This window comes from Ctenopharyngodon idella, chromosome 1, assembly GCF_019924925.1.
Source record: "Ctenopharyngodon idella isolate HZGC_01 chromosome 1, HZGC01, whole genome shotgun sequence".
Classification (NCBI taxonomy): domain Eukaryota; kingdom Metazoa; phylum Chordata; class Actinopteri; order Cypriniformes; family Xenocyprididae; genus Ctenopharyngodon; species Ctenopharyngodon idella.
In genome coordinates, this window is record NC_067220.1 from 28838237 (window position 1) to 28861642 (window position 23406).

At 35.3% G+C, this 23406-nt stretch overlaps 2 protein-coding genes across 3 annotated transcripts in view; one reads left to right on the plus strand and one right to left on the minus strand.

The window, feature by feature from the left end:
- prkx (protein kinase X-linked) overlaps positions 1 to 3806 on the plus strand; it is a 48144-nt gene extending 44338 nt beyond the window's left edge. For both annotated transcript variants that reach the window (XM_051908525.1, XM_051908534.1), the window contains exon 8: positions 930 to 3806. In XM_051908525.1, coding sequence (XP_051764485.1) covers positions 930 to 1055 — 126 coding nt within the window. In that variant the 3' untranslated portion in view covers positions 1056 to 3806. The remainder of the gene's footprint in view (positions 1 to 929) is intronic.
- The window catches only part of gyg2 (glycogenin 2), a 387175-nt gene that overhangs the window by 333855 nt on the left and 29914 nt on the right, over positions 1 to 23406 (minus strand). The window lies entirely within an intron of this gene.

Here is a 23406-nt window from a genome sequence, read left to right on the forward strand (position 1 = left end):
CGTGAGAGTGGCATGGCTTGTCAGACATAGCAACAGTAACTAAAGGAGGCGGGTCTTTGCAAATGGTCAATTTCGATTTCTTTCCTCCCATGTGGCAAAGATCGGATATAACCCACAAACGTGTAAGCAGGAAAAAGGCACATGATTCCGATATTTTCAGATCGGTTTCAGGCTTCATTCATATGTGGCAAAAAAATCTCATAAGAATCGGATACAGGCATTTGCATCTGCCATGTAAGCGGACAGATGGATATTTCCCCGTCAATGCGAGGTCATTGAAAAAGCGACGGTTGCTAATGACATCAACAACAATCACACTCTTTTCACTGACGCAATAGAGGATGAAGGCTCAACCCAATGGAAAGCAAAAGCTTATATTATCATTTCATCTGCATCCATCGCCGTTTTTACTTCCTTTTTGGCCTAAGATTTTCGGGATCAGTACATCTACCTTGGGTTGTTTTGCTAAGTGTAGTGTAAACGACAATATCAGATATGGGTCACTTTAAAAAGAAGATGCAAGCTGGTTGTCAAAAAAATCGGATATAGTCAACGAATCCGAATTGGGCTTCAAGTTTTGCAGTGTAAATGTGGCCTAATATGCTAATTTGGTGCTCAAGAAACACTTCTCATTATTACCAATGTAAAAAAAAAAGTGCTTAATATTTTTGTGGAAACTGATACATTTTTTTCAGGATTCTTTAATGAATAGAAAGTTGAAAAGAACAGCATTTGTTTGAAATATAAATCTTTTGTAACCTAAAAGTCTTTACTGTCACATTTGATCAATTTAATGCATCCTTGCTGAATAAAATTAGTAATTTCTTTAAAAAAAAAAAAAAAAGTAGTGACCCCAAACGTTTGAACAATACTGTATATTTAGCTGTATCTGAAGCTTCATTAATGAGTTTCTCTCCTTCCTGTGACAGCCACCCATAGTTCCGAAGGTATCTCATGAGGGTGACACGTCTAACTTCGACACCTATCCAGAGGATGAGTGGAAGAAGGACACACCAGTAGCAGCTAAGGATCTGGAAATTTTCAAGAACTTCTGAAAGGAAATTCTATTTAATGACACAAACGACAGGACTTGGTAGAAGATAATGAATTGGATCTAAAGGTTTAACCTAGCCATTCAGGGGACAATAAAAGGTCATAGTTGCATTAATATAGGTATGTCTTCCCTGCCTGTCCCTGAGTCCTGCACACTTGAGAAACAGAAATAGACTTCTTGTGATCACCATTATTGTTATCATAATTATCGTCAAACGAATAAGGAGGAAACAGTTTATCACTTCAGCATCTACTAAGTAATGAATAACATCATTCAACACAGTCTGTCTCTTTATATTATGCAAAAATATAATTTTAAATTAGCAATAACAAGGTTCTGTTCAAGGTTCCTTTTGCTGGATCTAGACTATGTCATTGTTTATACCTAAACATGCATGGCTATGCTTTTGTTATGACTTCATATCTTGAAAAGCTTGCTGAATCAGAGCTTTAAGTCTGACGAATTTACTTTTCTGGTTACCTGAACTTGCTGTGTTGACCCTTTCCTCCTACATGGTTTATCTATGTAAGGCCTGTTTTACACCGCACACTTGAGCAGGCCCATCAGCAAAACAACAGCGGAACTGCAAAATTGCGCTTCAGCGTTTCAAGTAACAAAACTGCCAGTCTATAGACCTTATGCGCCAGAGAAACGTGCGCGCCGCCATCTTTAGAATTTTGTCTTTGAACTTCCGTTTTTGCGGTAGCTCTGTATATTTCTATGGCATCGCTGTCAAAGAATAATTAGCTAATGAAGTGGATTTACTTACTGTAGAGTTAACAAAGGTTATCATGAGAATTGTAATGTTTAAAGCAGATGTCTTAACAAATGTCAGTAGACCAGGAAGATTTTAAAACGAACAGTTCATTCATAAATACGTAATATCGCTGTGGAAATACAAACCGGAAGTCAAAAGACAACGAGCGCAGCGCTGAAAAGGGGCGGGGCTACATAAGGTCTATACAAAAACAAAAACAAAAAAATGAATAAATAGTCACATTTCTGGGTTACTATTATAAATATTTCCTTTAATAATGGCCAACAATTGTCTTTTTCATTTAAAATTATTACAAAAATGTATAGTCTGAAATGTAGTTTACATTAGGTTCCAAATAGTCATTAATCTACACAGAACAGAACCCACACTGCTTAAGTCTCCTGAATTCTGTCATATTTACTAAACACAGAGTGCTGCTTGTGTGCCTACATTTCGATCAAGGCTGACAGATTTTTTTTTTTTTTTCTCTCAATAGGTGAATAGTTTGTTCCAGTATTTTATTTGAATACTATAACCTGTTCATATGTATGGAAACCCATTTCCAGAACATAAGGGGGAAAAAATGCTTTGGTAAATCATGACACCCTAAGTCATAACTATGAGGTGGGGAAAAAAGTCGAAATATGAAAAATTCTAAATAATGAGATTAAAAATCATAAGTGACTTTGTTATAATTAAAATCAAGTCATATGACGTTGAAATGGAGATAAAAAGTCAGACTTTTTATAATTATATATATATATATTATAATCTTATATATATATAATTTTATATATATTATAATCTCAATTTCAACTTTGTCATACGACATTTTATCTTATAATAGGTTTTATACGACTCATCATTTTGACTTGTCTCATTACTTATGACTCAATTTTGACTTTTTTTGTCAGTTATGTATATCCAATTATTTATTTTTTTTTCTTAAGTGGCAGAAATGAGCTTCCATAGATATGAAAAAAAAGTGTTCTGTGTGAACGGCCCCAAAAATCCAAAGAGCTTTTTAACACATTCCTGCCAGGATGTCGTACTGAGAATACCAGGTAAAACAGAGGTACAGTAGCACTTACCTAATCAAACTTGACCTCACAAACCTATAGGTAACTAATAAATCTGCATTAATGCTTGTATTATCAGATGGTTGTTCAAATACTTTGGCTGTTGTGCTTTATGATGTTTTATATGTGTTTAATAATTGGTTAAGTGCATTAACACTTAAAAAAATTACTAGTCAGGTGTTTTCTAAAGTTGCCTTGCATTGATATGGGGGTGAATTTAGCAAACACAGTTTACATTGCTTTGTAATGCCACTCAATACATGGTTGGCATATTGAAAGCCTTGCATAATGGGAAGAGAACTGAGTATGGTGTGAAATGCTTTTGAAATGTAGCTACTGTGTGTATGTTCAAAACCATTCTTTCTGATTCTGGACTTCCCTAGTTTTTTGTAACTGCTTTTGTTTGAAGCAGTTATCTATCATTGTAAAGTGTCTACTGAAAACCATTTATTAAGATAATTTCTTGAAATTGCTGTTCTTTTTAAATTGCACATGCAATTTTGTACTAGGAACTTGCAGATTGGACTTTACAGCTGTTACCATCTTTGGATTTTTCTGTTATTATTTGTATGTTGTTGTACCCTGTGTGGATGATTTTTGCTGTATTCTCAGTTTTTAGTGTGTTCTTTTTTACACTTGTTTGAGAAAAGATTGTATTTTATATTATTTGCAACAGCAAAAACTAGAATGAAGTTCTATGAACTTAAAAATTGACAAACCCAGCATAGGATTTTATACTGGTTTTTAATTACGTTTTGTTTTAAGTTTTTCAGTACTTTTCTTTTATTGCCTTCTGAATATTTTTGGTGTATTTGAGATGGTACAAGTGCAATGTTAACTTCAACCAAGCTGTTATGGAAATCTGCAAGTACTATAACCATGAAAATAAACTGAACTTTTCATGTGGGCAAAACTATTTGACTAATACACCTACTGCCTGTTATAACTTTTCAGCGTACGCTGACCAAACTTGTTGAGGTCTTATTGAGATGGGTTGGACAGTCTGTTGGCACTAAGCCATATGCTCTTAGCAGACTGATTCAAACCAGTCTCTGTAACCTTTTAAACTATGACTAGCTTAGGGAAAATTATTAGACCATTTACTGTAAGTCTCTTAATATATTCTCATTTTCCATATACCCAAGATTAAGTGTTTTCCACAGTTTAATATGCTTGTATTTCCTTCTTTTGGTCCATTTATAGTTTACTTTCCTTAAGTATTAGTGTAAAATGTATATTAAATGTACATTAGCAGTTAACAGACAAATTAGCATCACTCCTTCCCTGCAAAAGCAGATGAATGATCTCATCCATTGAGACTATTGCATTTTTAAGAGGTTATTTCATTCTCTAACCCCTGTGGTTAGACTTCACCCATAGTGAAATGTTCAAACATAACTTTCTTTCTTCGCTCTGCTCCTTGTAAAATTTGACTACAGTTTAAACATTTTAATGACATTTAGTCCTGTCAGACACACCACTGGGAAAGACTAATTTTACTTAATAGTTCCCTTACGGTCTTCTAAATGCCTGTACGATGGATCTGTCCTCAGCCTGATAGGAAATGGTTTTTAATGTATAGTATGTATTGTGTGCGCACCTCCGCTCTTTGGCAGTTTTGTGTAATATATTCCCACATGTGACAGGAAAACAGAAAAAAACACTTTACTCATAAGATGTAAATGACATTTCCATTTAACACTAAGACTACAGGTGTGTTCAACTTTGTGTACACTCATCTGTGTGTGTTTGGGTTGCTCAAATCCAACAAAATTTCGATACATCACCCGTTGAAAGATGTTCTCTGAAGCTGCGATGTGGAAAGTTGCAGCTGCTGTTTCAATGTCAACGCAGCACTTACCTGATGACACTTTTTGGCTGAGTCAGGGGCGCTGAATGATGTTCTCTAATCTCCCTTTGTCCCATAGTGGAATTGTTGGTAAAGAAGACTGATTTTGCTCGTTTATTGCATCAGGGTTAGTTTATTTATTAGGAAAAGAAATTACAGGGCCAGTGCTGCTGTGTTGGAAATAAACCTGATGTGAATTTGCAGCTTGGAGCAAAGAACCTTGAAAGTTGCTGAGTGTGGTGGAGTCTACTTCATAATAAAGAAAAAAAGCCTACAAACCTACCATTACACCCTCGTTCACCTACATGCCGCTCATTTAACCCTTCACTTACTGGAGTAAACAGGTCAAACCACCCTAAAAACCTTCATTTAGAGACAAAACTCTATAGGGCGACACCTTGTAAAAGCAGGAAACCACAGTGATCAGTGCATTTAAATGGCTTTAGGTTGTCAAAGAGTCCTGTCATCAGACCACCACCACACCCACAATGAGATATTATCATAGAGGAAGCCCCACTCATCTAACAGCTACAGCTTATGCTGCCTTCACGTGCTATCGGACATCAACAGCCTCTCGAGTCGTATTAACGACTGGTAAACTCTAAAATTATTCTGATACCCAAGTTTCCAAATTTGACAGGTCATAAACTCTAAACATGGCGGAGGAGAGAAACATTGCTGTAGCAAATGTTAATTATTTGTTTTGTTTTTTTTCCCAAAACATCTACATTGCTTTCTCTTGCCATTACAGTCATATATTAACATATAAATAAACCATTTGATGTATATATTTTACAAGAGTTTATTTTTTAATGAACCTTATAAATGTGCAGTACAGTGAATGCATACATAGTACAGGTAATGTTGGTTGGCAATGAATGGGATTCAATTCAAAATCTGTCGTATATTGACCAAATATCTTCAATACATTTTAGCTTTAATAAGTTTCCCCAAGAAATAGGCAAGAATGTACCTGGTGTCCCCCATTATTCCTATTCTTTCCAACAATAAAGCATGTCAAACTCGCAATTACAACTTCAGAAGTGGGAAGTAGGAAATTTCCGAAGGTAGCACCTTCTTGTCTTGCCAAACTAATTGTCATATAAAAGGCAGAAACTTCTGCTAGATTGGTGACACTTTCCACATAAATCATTACAGGAACAAATTCAATGAGTTTTGTTGTGAGAACTATTGGATATGTTGGATAAACTTATTATAGTCTGTCCCACTTTAGATGTCTTGAACTTCTCAACTTTTTCTAACAAATAAATTCATGCTAAATTAATATTAAATTCATTGAAGTAAATAATGTTAGATAATTTTATTAATTAATTTTAAAGACCAAAGTTGTGTATATACAGTAGATGTTTTGACATTGTGCACACAACAAAAAGCTATTAGTGGGCTACACCAAGTAATGTCCATCTTTTGAAAGGGAGGAGTGTGTATGTGAATGTGATTCAGATGCTGGATTTGGTTTGTATTTGGCTCTGATATGAACTTTTTCTCTGCAGATGTATCATGTGCCGGTCTTTCACTGATACACACCTGTTAGTACTTAGGAAGGGAAGCTCACCATCTGAGAGTTTGTCTCGGTCAATAAAAAAACAGTGATGGTTTATTCCAGATTTGGATCACAGTCTGTCTCCTGGAGGAGCTTTGCATTGTTCAGATCCAGCACGATCAGAATCCAGTCCTGTAGTGTATATACTGTATATAATACATATTTCTTTAGAAATATACACAACCATGGAGACATTTTAGCCAGCAAAATTAAGATATTTTAAGAAAGTTCTTTATGAAAATAAAAAATATTGATGCGCTTCACATCAATTAAAGGTTTCTCATTGAATGCAATGGGTTTACCTGTCGTGTAGCTCAATATCAACATCTGATGACATTGGAGTAAGAACAGGTTGAAACAGTAAGATCCTGGCAAAGTATTAACTAAGTTCAAAACAAAGTGCATCTGCGTCTAAGAGATAGTTTACTATCCCTTTAAGTGCACTCATCGGGAGCTGCTTCTTGGCAAATAAAGGTGCTTTACATGATTTCAGGCGTTTTACTAGATTCCACCATTTTGCTAACTTTAATTACATGCACTCTCTCCAAAACTAGGCCTTCCAAAGACATGTCAGCAAACCCGCAAAATGATTCACTAAATTCCCAAAACATCAATGAAACACGATGAATCAGACAACAAACAAATCATCAGTAGATATGTTAAAATGCTTTCTTCATTTCAAGCTTGGTTGGGAACATACTTTCTAGAGATTTGTTTCAAGTAAACAAAGAAAGCAGGCAGCTGGATAGTGTAACAGGAATAATTCAAAGAGCATCTGTTTCCATGTCATGAACTAATTGCATTTCTCAGCTCATAATATCAATATCCCTGTGCCCTTTAGCCGATCAAGGTAAACACATAATCTAATGTAACTGCGTTTGCAGATTTGGAGAGGGTTACTCATCAAAAGAGGATTTAACGCGTTTATATTGGAACACTGGGCAATAGTTTTTTTTTGTTGGAATAGGTTATTAAAAAAAGGTTGCATATGGGTTCTTTGTTGAGTATCACATTTGATACATCAGGCATTTATGGCTTATATATTATTATGTATTGAAAATATGGAGCTCATACTTGAGGAGGAAAAAACACCTAAATTTTATTTTAGAGGCCCAAACTGAGCAAAAGTATGCAATTTGGTACAGATACATGATTTTTCTAAAATATATACAACATACAGTTGAGCTCTAAAGTTTACATACCCCTTGCAGAATCTAGAAAAATGTGAATCATTTTAACAAAATAAGAAGGATCATGAAAATTGCATTGTATTTTTTATTTAGTACTGTCCTGAATAAACTATTTCACCTAACAGTTGTTTACATAAAGTCCACAAGACAAAAAAATTGCTGAATTTATAAAAATGACCCTGTTCAAAAGTTTACATACCCTTGATTCTTAATACTGTGTGGTTACCTGGATAATCCACGACTGTTGTTTTTTTTTTTTTTTTTTTTGTGATGGTTGTTCATGAGTCCCTTGTTTGTTCTGAGCAGTTAAACTGAGCTCTGTTCTTCAGAAAAATCCTCCAGGTCCTGCAAATTCTTTGGTTTCCCAGCATCTTTTGCATATTTGAACCCTTTTCAGCAGTGACTGTATGATTCTGAGATCCATCTTTTCACAATGAGGACAACTGAGGGACTCAAACACAACTATTAAACAAGGTTCAAACATTCACTGATGCTCCAGAAGGAAACACGACGCATTAAGAGTCGGGTATGTAAACTTTTTGAATTGGATTGAATTGTCTTCTGGGATACATGTATGTATCTTTTGTAGCTTCCAAAGGGCAGAACTAAATGAAAAAATATGTTCTTTAAACAAAATTAAAAAAACTTGCACATCAACTTCTTGTTCAAAAGTTTTCACCCCCGACTCTTAACGCGTCGTGTTTCCTTCTGGAGCATCAGTGAATGTTTGCAGCTTTTGTAATAGTTTTGTCTGAGTCCCTCAGTTGTCCTCAGTGTGAAAAGATGGATCTCAAAATCATATAGTCACTGCTGGAAAGGGTTCAAATATGCAGAAGATGCTGGAAAACTGAAGAATCTGCAGGACCTGGAGGATTTTTCTGAAGAACAGAGCTCAGTTTAACTGCTCAGGACAAACAAGGGACTCATGAGCAACCATCACAAAACAAAAAAACAGTCGTGGATCATCCAGGTAACCACACAGTATTAAGAATCAAGGGTATGTAAACTTTTGAACAGGGTCATTTTTATAAATTCTGCTATTTTTTTGTCTTGTGGACTTTATGTAAACAACTGTTATGTGAAATAGTTTATTAAGGACAGTACTAAATAAAAAATAACATGCAATCCTTATTTTGTTAAAATGATTAACATTTTTGCAGATTCTGCAAGGGGTATGTACACTTTTGAGCTCAACTGTATACAAATTATGGATAATAAAAAAAACCTAAGTTGCTTTAGTACCATAAATGTAAATGTTTTTTCTGCAAAATTTTGATCATGATGATAATTTAGAGGCCTTAGTAATTTGTGTATCAAATATGATATAGTAGGCTTTAGGGATAAATGGATAGTTCACCATGAAATAAAAAAAATTGTCATCATTTACTTCACAGTCATCTTGACCAAACCTGTATGACATTCATTTTTAAAAATGCTTTCAACTGTTTTTATTCATACAATGAAAGTCAGTGGGGTCCAATGTTGCCCTTTATTGGATCTTCTTTTGTGTTCCACATCTGAAACAACATGAGGGTAAAGTATAATGACACTAAGGTATCAGTAAAACCATGTGGCTATCAGGCACAAAACCCTGTCGGTACATGGGGGCAGTTAAGGTCAGCAGATATATAAAGACCATATCTAGGTCAGCCTAGATTTTAACACCGGCAATGCTGTAATATTTCTTGATTAACCAGCTGTTGAGTGTAACGGCAAGTGAATTTAGAGCAGGCCTCCACGGTGATGGTCATTGCACAAATATGCTTACTCAGTTCTAAACGTCCATTTGCAGAGCCTCTGGGGAAGGAGTGAACTGCACTGTAGCTCTTGTGATTACAGTCTAACGGTCTGATTAGAGGGGAAGATGTTGCATGGAAATGAGAATCAAATTAGAGGGGATCTTCTTGCATGGAGAAGTAAAAGATCTAATTGAAATGATATTACACTGGATCTGTGTCTTATTCAAGTGGTGGATAAGAGCAATAGAGGAGACTTTTATGTGAACATATATTTGTGATTCATGGCTGTAACTGTCAGAATGTATCAGTATCATTATGATTTGGACTCGTACAAAAGACTGGTCGGAAACACTCAACGCTTCCCCTTAATTAACTGTAATGCTTTTCTTTAGGCCGTATGGGTACAAGATTACTTTATTGTTCATCCAGTGTTGTTTTGTGTGAATTGTTAATGGAATTTGATCTGACTTTATTTAGACTTTTACAGAAAAGCAGACACACATGTTTGACACAAACAAATCATTTTAACAGTTGTTTTCCTAAAGTCTTCAAATAACTGCAAGGCTCTTATAAATGAATTGCTTGGTGGTCAGTCTGCATCATCAGACTGACTCTGCTTGGTTGTTATTCAAAATGAGGAACTGACTTATTTGAAGATTTGTTATGTCTCGGCTTTGTTCTTGTTTGTGAGTGATGGCGTCAAAATTTTTGCCTATGAAAACAAGTTTAAGATCTATACACAAAAATCGAATCAAGTATGTCTTTGGGTATTGCGCCTGGCTATTATTTAATGCAATGAGTGCCATATTTTTAAGATGTCAAGTGAAAAACAAGAAGTGCCTTGTAAAATGTGTTGCAGACCACTGTATTCTGTTTTATTCCGTATTGAAAGCAGTAACACATCCTGTGTAAATGTGGTTTGGCAAGTTGTGTTGCTTGTAGTAGCAGAAAACTCAAAAATATAAGGGTGGCACTTCAAGCTTGAATTGCTCCAATGGAAGGAAAAACCCTTATTACCCTTATTTTTTTTAGTCCGTTATTTTGTACATTATTACTTCTTGTATCCTGTGTTTTCGTGCTTGATGTGAGGATCTAAATGCTGCTTTATTTCATCACAGCAAAACACAACGAGAATCTCTAAAGAAGAATCCAAAAACTTAAGTGGAAACAAGGATTGAATGGAACAACCATTTGACAGTATTATGACCTACAAGCACAACATTTGATAGTAAGAAAAAAAAAAAGGATTATATGCTGTACATTAAGCAATTTGCTTGTAATTTTTAATCAAAATTTCATAATTTGCTCTTCCTCTGATATGCTCACTTCTCTCTGTTGACATTTGCAAGGCATTGCAGTTCAGCCAATTGCATTCAGATCTGCCTTCAATTCAGTACGCAGCGCTCGCTTTTCACAATTCAAACAACCAATGGATAAAATCAAGTCCCTCTCTACACCATTTCTACCTAAATTATTTGCAAATACATCACAGTATGGAAGTAGTCAGTCACGACTTCTGTTTCATGTCAACTATAAGAAACAGACACAATACAAGAAGATGGAAAGCAGAATTTCAAAACAAGAGCACTTGAATTTTTCGAGGGCGCACCAATTTGACATCTTTGTCAAGATCTGTGGTCTGGTCAGGCTGTAGGTTGTACACAACAGGTGTTATCGGGCTATGTGGATGTGCAACGTGATCTTATGAGAATACGTGTGTATTTTTACGTACATTTACGTTTTTATACACACAAAAACGTACAACATTGACGTATTTATAGCACTAAAACGTAAAAATACTTACGTATTAACAGCAAAAAAAAAAAAAAAAAAAAACGTAAATCATGTAACGTAAAGTGTGAATGTATATAAATTCCCATGTATTAATATTAAAATCGTTGCTTTAATGATGTTTTTAGTCGAATTTATTGAAAGCAGTTTACTCACTTAATATGAAATGACTTGTGCTGCTCGTTTCGGAGGATTACATAATGTTAAACACGACTACAATTTGAAACCTTATGAATAAAATTTCTGTAATTGTTTAACCATTTTGTAATATTTAGTTTGTTTGCTGTGAGACACAGAAGGCGTTTTCTCCTATGCAGCGACTGACAATACAACCATAAGATACACCAAAGCACAACATAAATTCACAAATCACATCCATTTTATTTGTTCGCTGTACTCCAAATCTTTAGAATCCATATGTTTGTAAGGAACAGATCCAAATTCAGCCCTTTATCCATCGATCTTCATTTTGATTCTCAGCAACAGCGACCGTCACAGTCAAAGCTCGCGCTCGTTATGATTCAAATTTGAAAGTAGCGCCACCCTCGAGAAGCGTTACGACATGGTTTACGGCACTGATATCGAACGCTCATTGGCTCTCACCTGCTTCGTCACAGATTGCGACATGCCGTGTTTCAGTGGATTGACATTTGAAATGAGTGTCGCGCCTTCATGGAGAGAAGCCGGATTTATCATATTTTCATGGATTAATAAGTTAAATTCTGCTCTGTACCCTGTAAAAAACTATTACCGCCAGAGAAGACTGTGACTGGAACTCATCATTTGAACTACTTTTGGTAACGTTACCACTTTTGACATTTTCGCAAAAAATAAATTATTGTGATTACGCTTGTTTGTCTGCTATTCTTTTATTTATAACGGTACGGAGTTTAAAGAAATGGTTATGGGTAGGTTTAGGGGTAGGTGTAGGATTAGTGGCTCAAAATATCGTTTTAATGTTATATTTTTACTAAAATTGTCATTTTCCTACACATTTCTGTCCATTATGTTTTATTCTTTTAACATTCTGTATAAAATGGGTAGGTGTAGGTTCGGGATGGGGTTTAGGGATCTTACATTTATCTACAAAACGATAAAATAGAAATTATACATATATCTTTATGAAAGATTCGTAAATATTTTACGTTTTTTCGCTGTAAAAACGTAAGTATTTTTACGTTTTAGTGCCATAATTACGTCAGTATTGTACGTTTTAGCACCTTTCTAAACGTACAAAAATGTACGTTTTGTGTCTTTGAAAGTTACACCTAGAATGACAGAGCTCTGATGTGATGTCATAATCTGTGTTGCTTCAAGAAGAGCTTGTTTGTATGACTTTTAATCATACAACATAGAAAAATTACTGAGCAGGCCACATATTTCAATACTATATGCAAATACAGAATAATATGAATGCTGCCTTATGAAGTGTGACAATCAATTCTACAATATAATTCGATTTGATCATGGTGAATTCAGTGTCCCATATCCCAGCTGTCATTCCTTTTATAAGCCCCTATAAAAGCCCCTCAGTCCTTGACACACTGACATGCTCAACAGGCACCAGTAGAAAAGTGAGTCATGCCCTGGCAGAAGTGAAGTATATTCTGGCATAGTTTCCAGGAGATGTCTTAGCTTTGAGAGAGGAAACATAAAACTAAAGCTCATGGCTGAAAGACAATCCAAAGATTTATCATACCATCAGTACACTGCAAGTTTAAGCACTGCCTAAGGCCTTCCTATCAACCCATCTTGTTACTGAATGCAGTTTGCCTTCAAATCAGTTTAGACTTTTCCAGGTCAGTGACAACAGGTTGATTGCATTCCTTAACAGATGTATGTGTATGATGACAAGTTATTTGATACAAACACTTTATAAGGATTAACTGATTCAGCTGTCTTCGGTTTTGCTTTAGCATGCTAAATAGCTGTTTGTGTCACATTGAGAAGATTCAATGAAATCAAGAGAAGAAAAGAGCTAATCATTTGCTTATACCATGAACCCTTTGTAGCCCTTTATTGCAAGTTATTATGCAAACATGGTGTCCCATAAAGGTCGACCCCTGTCATCACCCTGTTATTACTGCCTTGCAGGTAATCTGCCATTAGTTCACCATCTCTTCCCCTTTTGAAGTGTGACCAAGGACATCTTATTAAAGCCTTTGCTGTTGTAACTTCAAACATCAAGTCATTAAAAAAGAGGTTAGGAGTAACTAGCTATATGGCTGGCCTTATTCTTCATACAACAAATAATAAAAGTGAACTTAGAGAAGTTTCTTGTTTGAGAAAGGTTGGTATGTTCCATTAATGGAATTGGAAAATAAATCGCCAAGTACAATTAAGGCCTATTCACACCAAGAAGAATATTTGGTGAGAAAATTTGGCACAATAAACATTTTCATTTGAATGAATGGCTGTTAATGCATCTGTTTAGATTGATATGAACATTTGCATGCTTTAAAGGTGATCTTTTGGTCACATTTTTAGAGCCGCTGATGTTACTTAACTTATTGGTGCTCACAAACAGATGATTTTCTTATGTAATAGCAGAGGAAGAATTCAGAACTGACTATCTTGTCTCTGTACTCTTGTATCTGGTGTTGTTTGACAAACACCATAGCGAATACAAAAAATTAAAGGCTGTAAACTTTTTTTTTTTTTTTTTTTCCTGGCATGTTTTACAGAAGGAGAGTTGCACAGCACTTTTTACAGTTTTTTTTTTCTACTTTTCTATAAGCGCCACCTACTGTCAGAGAGTGAAACTGTATTTTCATTCTGCCCCCCTTCTGTTTTTACACATTTGTCTGAACAGACAAAACGCATGCGACAATCAGACAAATTTTAATGCAAAACTTCACACAATTTTTGTTTGTGTGAACAGATCTTTACAGGCACTTTAAGAACTTGATTCAATTGGACAAAAACATCCATTTATCTTTTTAGTATGTCATGTGAATGCTTTAGTCTAGGAGTGTCCAATCCTGCTCCTGGAGGGCCACATTCCTGCAGAGTTTAGCTCCAACCCCAATTAAACCCATCTGAACCAGCTAATTGTGTTCTTACTAGGCATATTAGAAACTTCCAGGCAGTTGTGTTGAGGAAATTTGGAGCTAAATTCTGCAGGACAGTGGCCCTCCAGGAACAGGTTTGGACACCCCTGCTTTAGGGTACATTTACACGACAGTGATGTACTAAAAACTGAAAAGTTTGTAAGGTCCCACTTTATATTAGTTGGCCTCAACTATTATGTACTTACATTTAAATTAATCATTTAATACAATGCACTTGTGTACATATATGTTTTTACATTGTACTTATATTTTAAAAATACCTGCATGTAATTACATCTGTAATTAATTTTTGTAATTACATTTATAATTACACTGTTGACCCATCCCTTACACCTTGATCCACACTTAAACCTACCCATACCACCAAACCTGTCCCTAACCTTACCCGTATCCATCTCAATAGCAGCTCAAGTGTTTTGCAATACAATATGAACACAATAAGTACAATGTATTTATTTTTTGATGCAAGTACATAGTAGTTAAGGCCACCTAATATAAAGTGGGACAGTTTTTTCTTTGTACAGATGACAATGTTCCACGAAACGATTCACGAAAATGATTAAAAATGCTGCATTATTTATGCCAGACAAGTTGGCGATGTCACTTTGTAAAGAAAGACTACGCGCCTGCGCATACGCATTCTTTTACAGAGCATCTGCGCCAAATGCGCATGCCTAACCACCTTATTTTTACAGTTTACTGCACTTTGATATTCTTCTCGTTATTTCCCTATAGTGGCTAATAAATTGGAAGTGTTGCGCATTCACAGAAAACACCTTACTTCCGCATTGAAAAATAAGGTGGATAGACTAAACATGTAATATGCATGTGCATGACGTCACCGTTTTCACAGATTCACATTTTTGTAGTTTACACTGAGATGACAAAGGTAGCAAAAGTTTGCGTTTTCAGGCCACCAAAACGTCATTGTCGTATTAACGAATGTCCAAAATGCATACAAAGTTTTCCATTTTTAGTTGAAAACAGTGCCGTGTAAACAGCCCCTTAATCTGACTTAAAATCGTATTAGTCCTAGTTTTACAAAGTTGAACTAACAGACCTGAATAATGTGATTGTAGCTTACCTTTGTTAATCAGATTACAATCAACATTTCTGTTGTCCATTTGCTCCGAAAGGCAAAAGTGACATGCATATAATTGCCCATATACTTGTAACTGATTTCAAATAACAGTGAGGTGATTCCAATAAACTGGTTTCCATTCTGATCATTGGACCACTTTTTTTTTTTTCTTACAAATATTCTGGGCTGCTTTTGAATGGACATTCCGATAGACATGTCTTGCTTTCTCACTCATGAAACAGACATCTAGTTTATCTCATTCCAGAAGCAAAAAGTCAATACTTTACAACTTTAATTCAACACTGGCTGTCAGCGTAGTGATATAGCAACCTCATTAATGTCTGCCACAGGAGGAGATAAAACTAATTTAATATATGCTTCCAAATTGTATTGTTTATATCATCATGTTGATCTACACTAATGAGCAATTTATGAAATTCACTTAAAAGCTCTGTAATTTAATTACTCTCCCATAGGAGCTCCTCCCTCTGTGTGCGGATCCTATCAGGGTCTCTTCCTCTGGGGGTCAAAAAAGATTTCCACATTCTTGCCTTTCACTGCATTTCTCCAAAGGAGTCCATGTGGATTTGTTTAGAGGTACATCTGTTAAAAATCCAAATTCTCTCAGTTACTATTTGACAAGACTTCAAGACAAGAAGTGTTTTAAACAATTTGCAATGTGTGATATCAATCTTTACAATGTTAAACAAGTAAGCACTCAGAATTAGGGATTGCAGGTTTATTCATTAGGGATTGCTTTTTTTTTTAACAGTTAGCAGTCAGAGAACTAATGTATTAGTAGACCATTTCCGGCGAACCCCAAGAAGTCTAAGAAGTCTCAGAAATTGTTCAATTAAAATCACAATTTAAAACAACTGCTCTGGAAGCACATCTGAAATAACTCTCGGTTTATCACCCTTTGGTGGACAGGCTGGTCTAGAGCAGATGTTAAATACAGTAGGTCTGTTACACCATTTAGTGATTCATTGGGAAGTTTATGTTCAATTTGATGTCTAAGAAACATCTCATGCCTCTTACTGATTTCACTGGGCAGAACACCTAAAGAAGTATCCGTTGTTTTTGGAGGTGGTTGTTTTGAAATGCATTCTTTGAATGTGTTCTACAGCTGTTGAGTTAATTATCTGAGCAGGTTTGTGTTTTAGTCATTACTGTTGCTACAGGTAGTTGTTATATAATCCTGCACTTACAGTAGAGCATTTTATGCTTAGCATCTGTTTGTGATCTGAGCCAGACATGTTGAAAATATGTTACACTGTGTAATCTGGGGTTTCTGGTATAATACTGATTTATATTCTCTCTTTGACCTAAGAGGTTTTCCAGTCACTGGGGTTCAACATTTGCATCAATTAAGTTTTGTTACCTCGAAAAGTCCAAAAAGTCATAGCTGTTAAAAATGAAAATAAAAATAAAACATTTCTCGTTCTTTTCAGCTCAATTTGTATTATCTTCAAAAGTTGTCTACTTTACATAGCATCACTTAAGGGAGATCAATTTTAGTTTTTCTTTTCTTCTTTCTCTTTACTTTCAGGGATTTTATTACTGAACATTCTAAGCTTTTCTCCCCCACATGTGACAACCTGGAAAGAAAGGTATTAATTTCAGTGCCATTCCACAGATGGTCTTCATTAAAGTGTTTTAATCAGAATACGCAGGGTCTGTTCCATCTCTGGAGAAAGAAAAATCCCTCTAGAGGACACAAACTATTGTAAGACCTGGAAAAGGCAGGATAGATTTCTATAATTTTTCTTGCCTTTAACCTGTAAAAAATAAAAAATGTGCCAGGGCATGTTTGGTTTAATGTGCAATCACATTCAGTAGTTTCCACATACCTTGGCCATGATTTCTCAGTAGTACACACAGTTCTGTGATTTACTGTCATCTTATATCACAGTAATCAAGACCAGGTGTTATGTTCCAACTGACAACATGTGATTTAGCTGTTGCAGGAAGCAGTTCATTACCAAAAGTGGGGTAAAATGCATTTGTGAGTAAACTCGTATAAAGTTTGCCTGCCTGGATATTCAACTGCTGTTTTGATGGACTAGTGAAATACAGAATAACTTTCCTGCCCACTAAAGACAGATGTGTTGGTGATGAAGAAATCTTTTTACCTTCATTGCAGAGAGATTGCATGTGCTATGAGATGTATTCATTTTTTTTGTTCTGGGTAAGATTAAAAGTATTAATCTCTAATATGAGGAATATTTATCAAACCAGTTTTTGTATAACAGATAAGTGTGCACTCTAAAGGAGTGCTGTGTAATTTTTCGGGTGAATCATTTGCCTAAAGCTTGATTATGCGACTTAGATACGCAGTGTTTTCCTACAGTTTCTGGATAAATATTGACTCAGCTGAAATGCATTATGAGAGCATTGGAAGAACATCAGAACAGTTTACACTTAGTCTTACTTTAGACTGTAGAATGTATTGTCTTTATACAAGCAGCAAACACATTTCTCAGAAATTTCTTAATGTAATTCTTTGTGATCTTTAAATATTATATCTTATCCCTGCTTATTCTGGATTAAAAAAACATATTTCTTGGTTGATTTCCACAAAGAAATGGGCGATGTTCAAAAAAAATTGTTTGAACATCGTTAGCCAACAATGGTCGCAAGTTTTGTAGTTACCAACATAGTTCAACGATTTAGCAATTCCCTAAACCATAGTTCCAATGAACATTCACAAGCAGCATAGCAAACTTGTGTAGTTGGAACTACAGCTCTTAACCCGTAGTTAGAGTTTATTCTACAGCCCGAATTCCGGAAATGTTGGGACATTTTTTTTTTTATTTGAATAAAAAGAAAACTAAAATACTTTCAAATCACATAAGCCATTATTTTTTTCACAATAGAAAATAGATAACATAACAAATGTTTAAGCTGAGAATTTTTTCAATTTTATGCACAAAACGAGCTCATTTCAAATTTGATGCCTGCTACAGGTCTCAAAATAGTTGGGACGAGGGCATGTTTACCATGGTGTAGCATCTCCTCTTCTTTTCCAAACAGTTTGAAGATGTCTGGGCATCGAGGTTATGAGTTTCTGGAGTTTTGGTGTTGGAATTTGGTCCCATTCTTGCCTGATACAGGTTTCCAGCTGCTGAAGAGTTCATGGTCATCTTTGAAGTATTTTTCGTTTAATGATGCGCCAAATGTTCCCTATAGGTGAAAGATCTGGACTGCAGGCAGGCCAATTCAGCACCCGGACTCTTCTACAATGAAGCCATGCTGTTGTAATAGCTGCAGTATGTGGTTTTGCATTGTCCTGCTGAAATACACAAGGCCTTCCCTGAAATAGACGTCGTCTGGAAGGGAGCATATATTGCTCTAAAACCTTTATATACATTTCAGCATTCATAGTGCCTTCTAAAACATGCAAGCTGCCTATTCCGTATGCACTTATGCACCCCCATACCATCAGAGATGCTTTTGAACTGAACGCTGATAACACGCTGGAAGGTCTCCCTCCTCTTTATCCCGGAGGACACGGCGTCCATGATTTCCAACAAGAATGTCAAATTTGGACTCGTCTGACCATAGAACACTTTTCCACTTTGAAACAGTCCATTTTAAATGAGCCTTGGCCCACAGGACACGACTGCGCTTCTGGACCATGTTCACATATGGCTTCCTTTTTGCATGATAGAGCTTTACTTGGCATCTGCAGATGGCACGGCGGATTGTGTTTACCAACAGTGGTTTCTAGAAGTATTCCTGGGCCCATTCAGTAATGTCATTGACACAATCATGCCGATGAGTGATGCAGTGTCGTCTGAGGGCCCGAAGACCACGGGCATCCAATAAAGGTCTTCAGCCTTGTCCCTTACGCACAGAGATTTCTCCAGTTTCTCTGGGTCTTTTGATGATGTTATGCACTGTAGATGATGAGATTTGCAAAGCCTTTGCAATTTGATGTTGAGGAACATTGTTTTTAAAGTATTCCACAATCTTTTTATGCACTCTTTCAAAGATTGGAGAGCCTCTGCCCATCTTTACTTCTGAGAGACTCTGCCTCTCTAAGACATCCCTTTTATAGCTAATCATGTTACAGACCTGATATCAATTAACTTAATTAGTTGCTAGATGTTCTCCCAGCTGAATCTTTTTAAAATTTCTTGCTTTTTCAGCCATTTGTTGCCCCTATGCCATTTTTTTTTTAAACCTGTAGTAGGCATCAAATTTGAAATGAGCTCATTTAATGGATGAAACTGTAAAATTTCTCCATTTAAACATTTGTTATGTTATGTTCTATTGTGAATAAAATATTGGCTCATGTGATTTGAAAGTCTTTTAGTTTTATTTTATTCAAATTTAAAAAACGTCCCAACATATCCGGAATTCGGGTTGTATGAAATGTGGACTTAAATAGATCATGTTCTTGGGCACAATAAGCGAACATGCAGGACAGTCTATATCTTTCATTCCATTTCCATCTTTGGGAGTCCAATGAGTGCGACCGACAGGACACTAGCTCAAGCTCTGTCTGTCTGGCTGTTTATGCCAGTAGCATGCTTTTCTCAACAATTAAGACATGCAAGATTGTTTTAAGTTTACTTAAATTAAAATAATCTAAAATTACATTTTTATTTTTTAAGCATATTAAATGCTTAAAATGATGGCTTTCAAATATAGTGAATTCAGCGTTGATGTGAATTCAGTGTTGATGTGGTTAATGATGTGATTTCTTCAATGATGCATTATACTATGGTGGTTAAACCGCGAACTACCTCATACAAGAAATGTTCAACCAATGGTGTGAGTGAGGAAAATGATCAGGAAACCTGTTTGGAAAAAAGTCAATTTTGCAATTCTGTTTGGTGCACTATTTGTTCAGAAATTGGACACATCATCTTTAAAGTTTCAATAACTATTTCTTTATAGCCTCACAGTCTAAAATATTTCTCTGTAGGTTGATGTTTCCATGGTTTTCCACTCTTTGTCTGGATTCTAGCAATAGTCCAGCTGCACTCAGTGGGTTGGGAGGCTGTTTATTATACAGTCCTGTCCATGTGGAGGCCCTGGGGATCTAGGCCAGAACGGCAAGACAAAAAGCTATGTGAGAATTCAGGGTAATGGCCTATAAACCTGAATGCTACGGTTTAATACTGATACACTGAAAACCTGCTCTACAGTAAAGTGCCAAAAGCAAATACAGAAAGGCTAAAATGGCACATCTTTATATCTGTCTTGTTAGTGCTTGCCTTCTTTCTCAGATATGCCCTTTAAATGTCCATCACTCCTTTTTCATTAAAGCTGAGATAAGGTTGGAAATATTTTAAGAGTCATGGTAATAACAGAAGTGATAAGCTATATTCATTTCAGGATTCATAGTTTGTTTTGCATTGCTTTGACAAAAATCTATGTTATAATATATTCCTTTATTAGAAATATGACAATGTAAATAAAAGCTACTTTACCCATTATAGGATCATTTGTCTCACAGTTATCGTTTTAACATATGTGGTCAGACCACCAGTGAAAATAAACAGGACTTCATTGTCTAGGGAATGTTGTTTGTTATTAGTGGTATTCTACAGGTCGGTCTTCGGCCAGATGGTCAAACAGGGGAGTCTGCTTAATATAGATCATAGCTTGCAGCTGCCTTTTGCTGATCCAAGGTCAGCTTTACAGTTTCTTTTTCAATGAATAAAGCAAGGAAACTGATCTGGGAGCAGCATAAATGGGCAACTGTCACTTTTTGATTAATGCAGAGGGAAATGAAAAACACATTTCAGTGTCAGATGACAAAAAAATGGAAATGATGAAGCTGGTAAAATTTTATAAATCACTGAGGTTACAAAACAGGTGCTACAGTATATTTCACATCTGCCACAGCAGGTGCTGTTGGTAACGCTGGAAAAAAATAAAAAATGTTATTGTATCTGAACAATACCAGTTAAATAATAAGTAAACAATGTAAAATAAATCTGATAATTGCTAAAAAAGAATAAAACCCACTAATAATCAATGATTATTTTGCATTTATTTATTTATTTGTTCATTCATTCATTCATTCTATTTTAAATTTACAGCTTGCTGCAATATGTTTTATTGTTGGTTTAACTTTTTGTTTTGTTTTGTTAAGTAAAATTAAATTGGACAATGAATGATGATTTTTTTTCTGCAATAAGTATCATGAAGATCTTAACTGCCAGAAACAAAGCTTTTACTACACCTGAAATGTATTTGCAAAAAGATTATGCATGCAATAGGTCCTTAGGTCATTTCCATGTCAGCTGAATTACCACTCAGGGACCACTGGGAACATATGCTATCCAGGTGCATGGGTCTGCATTGCATACTGTAGATTCATTGTTGAATGGTAGCTACATTTGCTTTCAAAACAGTGTCTGGAAAAACAGGTGCAAGCTTTGATGCCTCCCACTACACCAAAATATTATTAATCCAATACGAGATTGTTGTTAAATTGTGTGCACACCCTTTAATGTTAATTTAAAAAACATACCAACAAAGGTCTTTGATTATAATCTTAACATAGCACCTTTTTACCTCACAACCTGTAAACATGCTAGGTCTTCATGCCTCCCTGTTATTAAGTTTAATCATGTCTCAGACATAACAAATTTACAACAAGCCTTAAGGCAAGACACCCCCGGTGAACAGGGTAAAAAAATCACCATACTTCCCCAGCTGATTTATTACATTAAGAATTGCACACAAAAAAAAAAACAATTCGGAAATGTTATGTTTAAATATGCAAATTAGGCATTATCTAATTAAATATGCAGTAATTTGCATACACTTCCAGAATTTTTTTTTGTTGTTGTTTTTGTTGACATATTTGAGTCAAAGGTTTTTACAGAGGGGATTTTGAATATCTCTTTTATCACTACATGAATCAGAAAGTTTTTTAGGAATAAAATGTATAAAATCACACAAAATAAACAAACCCCTCTGTAAAAACCTTCAGAATATAGATAGGAATAAAACTGTAAAGTCTGGTGCAACTGATGTAAGTGCTACTGAAGTGGAGATTTCGGACCCATTTTGAGAAAATGGATTTTAAAGATTGTACTGTAATTGAAATCTACAGACACAAATACATAAAGTGCTATAAAAGATACACTTAAAAGTGGACAGTTTCTTTCCACTAGTCTGAAAAAAAAAAAAAAAAAAAAAACACTTAATGAAAAGCCAAAAAAGCTTAAAATCTCAAAATTGACATATGAACAAAAAAAAAAAAAAGAAAATGCCTGTAGTGTCTCGCCTTAAAGTAATATCATTATCCTTATTGGGCATAGGCACTCATACATTTTTAAAAATGTATTAAACCTTTAAATTTAATTGCACACTTGCTACAGATATTTAGCTTATCCTTAAAAATGCATTTTAGAGTGCACACTTATGGCCAGCTAATTTCTTTTTCCACCTCTAGCATGTATGCAATAAAAATGTACACATTATGCTACATATAGCCCTAGAATTTGTTTTGAAAAGTTGAAGTCATGGTGGCTGATTCAGAATAATGTGAGCCTGCACGTGTGCAGTGTGTGTATCGAAGGCGATGGAGGATGAACTCACAAGTCTGTTCCAGGTGCACTAGTTCATCTGACCACTGTAGAAGTATATTCAAAGACCATTCAGCGTGACTTAGTGTATGACTGGCCTGTGGCAAAGCATGAGACATTTCCCTCTTCTTTAAGAGAGGCCTGTTTTTTAACCACTCAGTCAGTAGTTGTTAAAAGATTCTGACATCAGGTTCTTTCACTGTGTTTAGAAGTTATTCTGCCATTAAAAAAAACGACATGTGGAGGTCACTGAACATTAAATGGAAATTAGTTGTGCATGTTGTTTGAAGAATGTGTAAATGTGCTCACTGAGAAAACCAGTCACCTTGGAAGACTGTTTTGATTACCTTTTAACAATGCCCTGATTGTGATTGAAGAATGGAATTTCTTTATTTTCATGTTTTGTTAACCTTTTTGACTATAAAAACTAAACTATAATTTCATAAATCACTCATTTTCCCGTTATATGTTTTCACACTAAGACCTACATAACAAAAGTTTATTCAAGATGTCTTGAAATCAAAAGGAAAACCTATTTACTTTCTTAAAGCACATTCCTAGACTTACTGTGTGACATACTAAAGCAAAAAAAAACAAAAACAAGAATCAAGTAATCAGATCAAGTAATTTACATTTACACTACCATTCAAACATTTTTTTTATGCTCACCAAGACTGC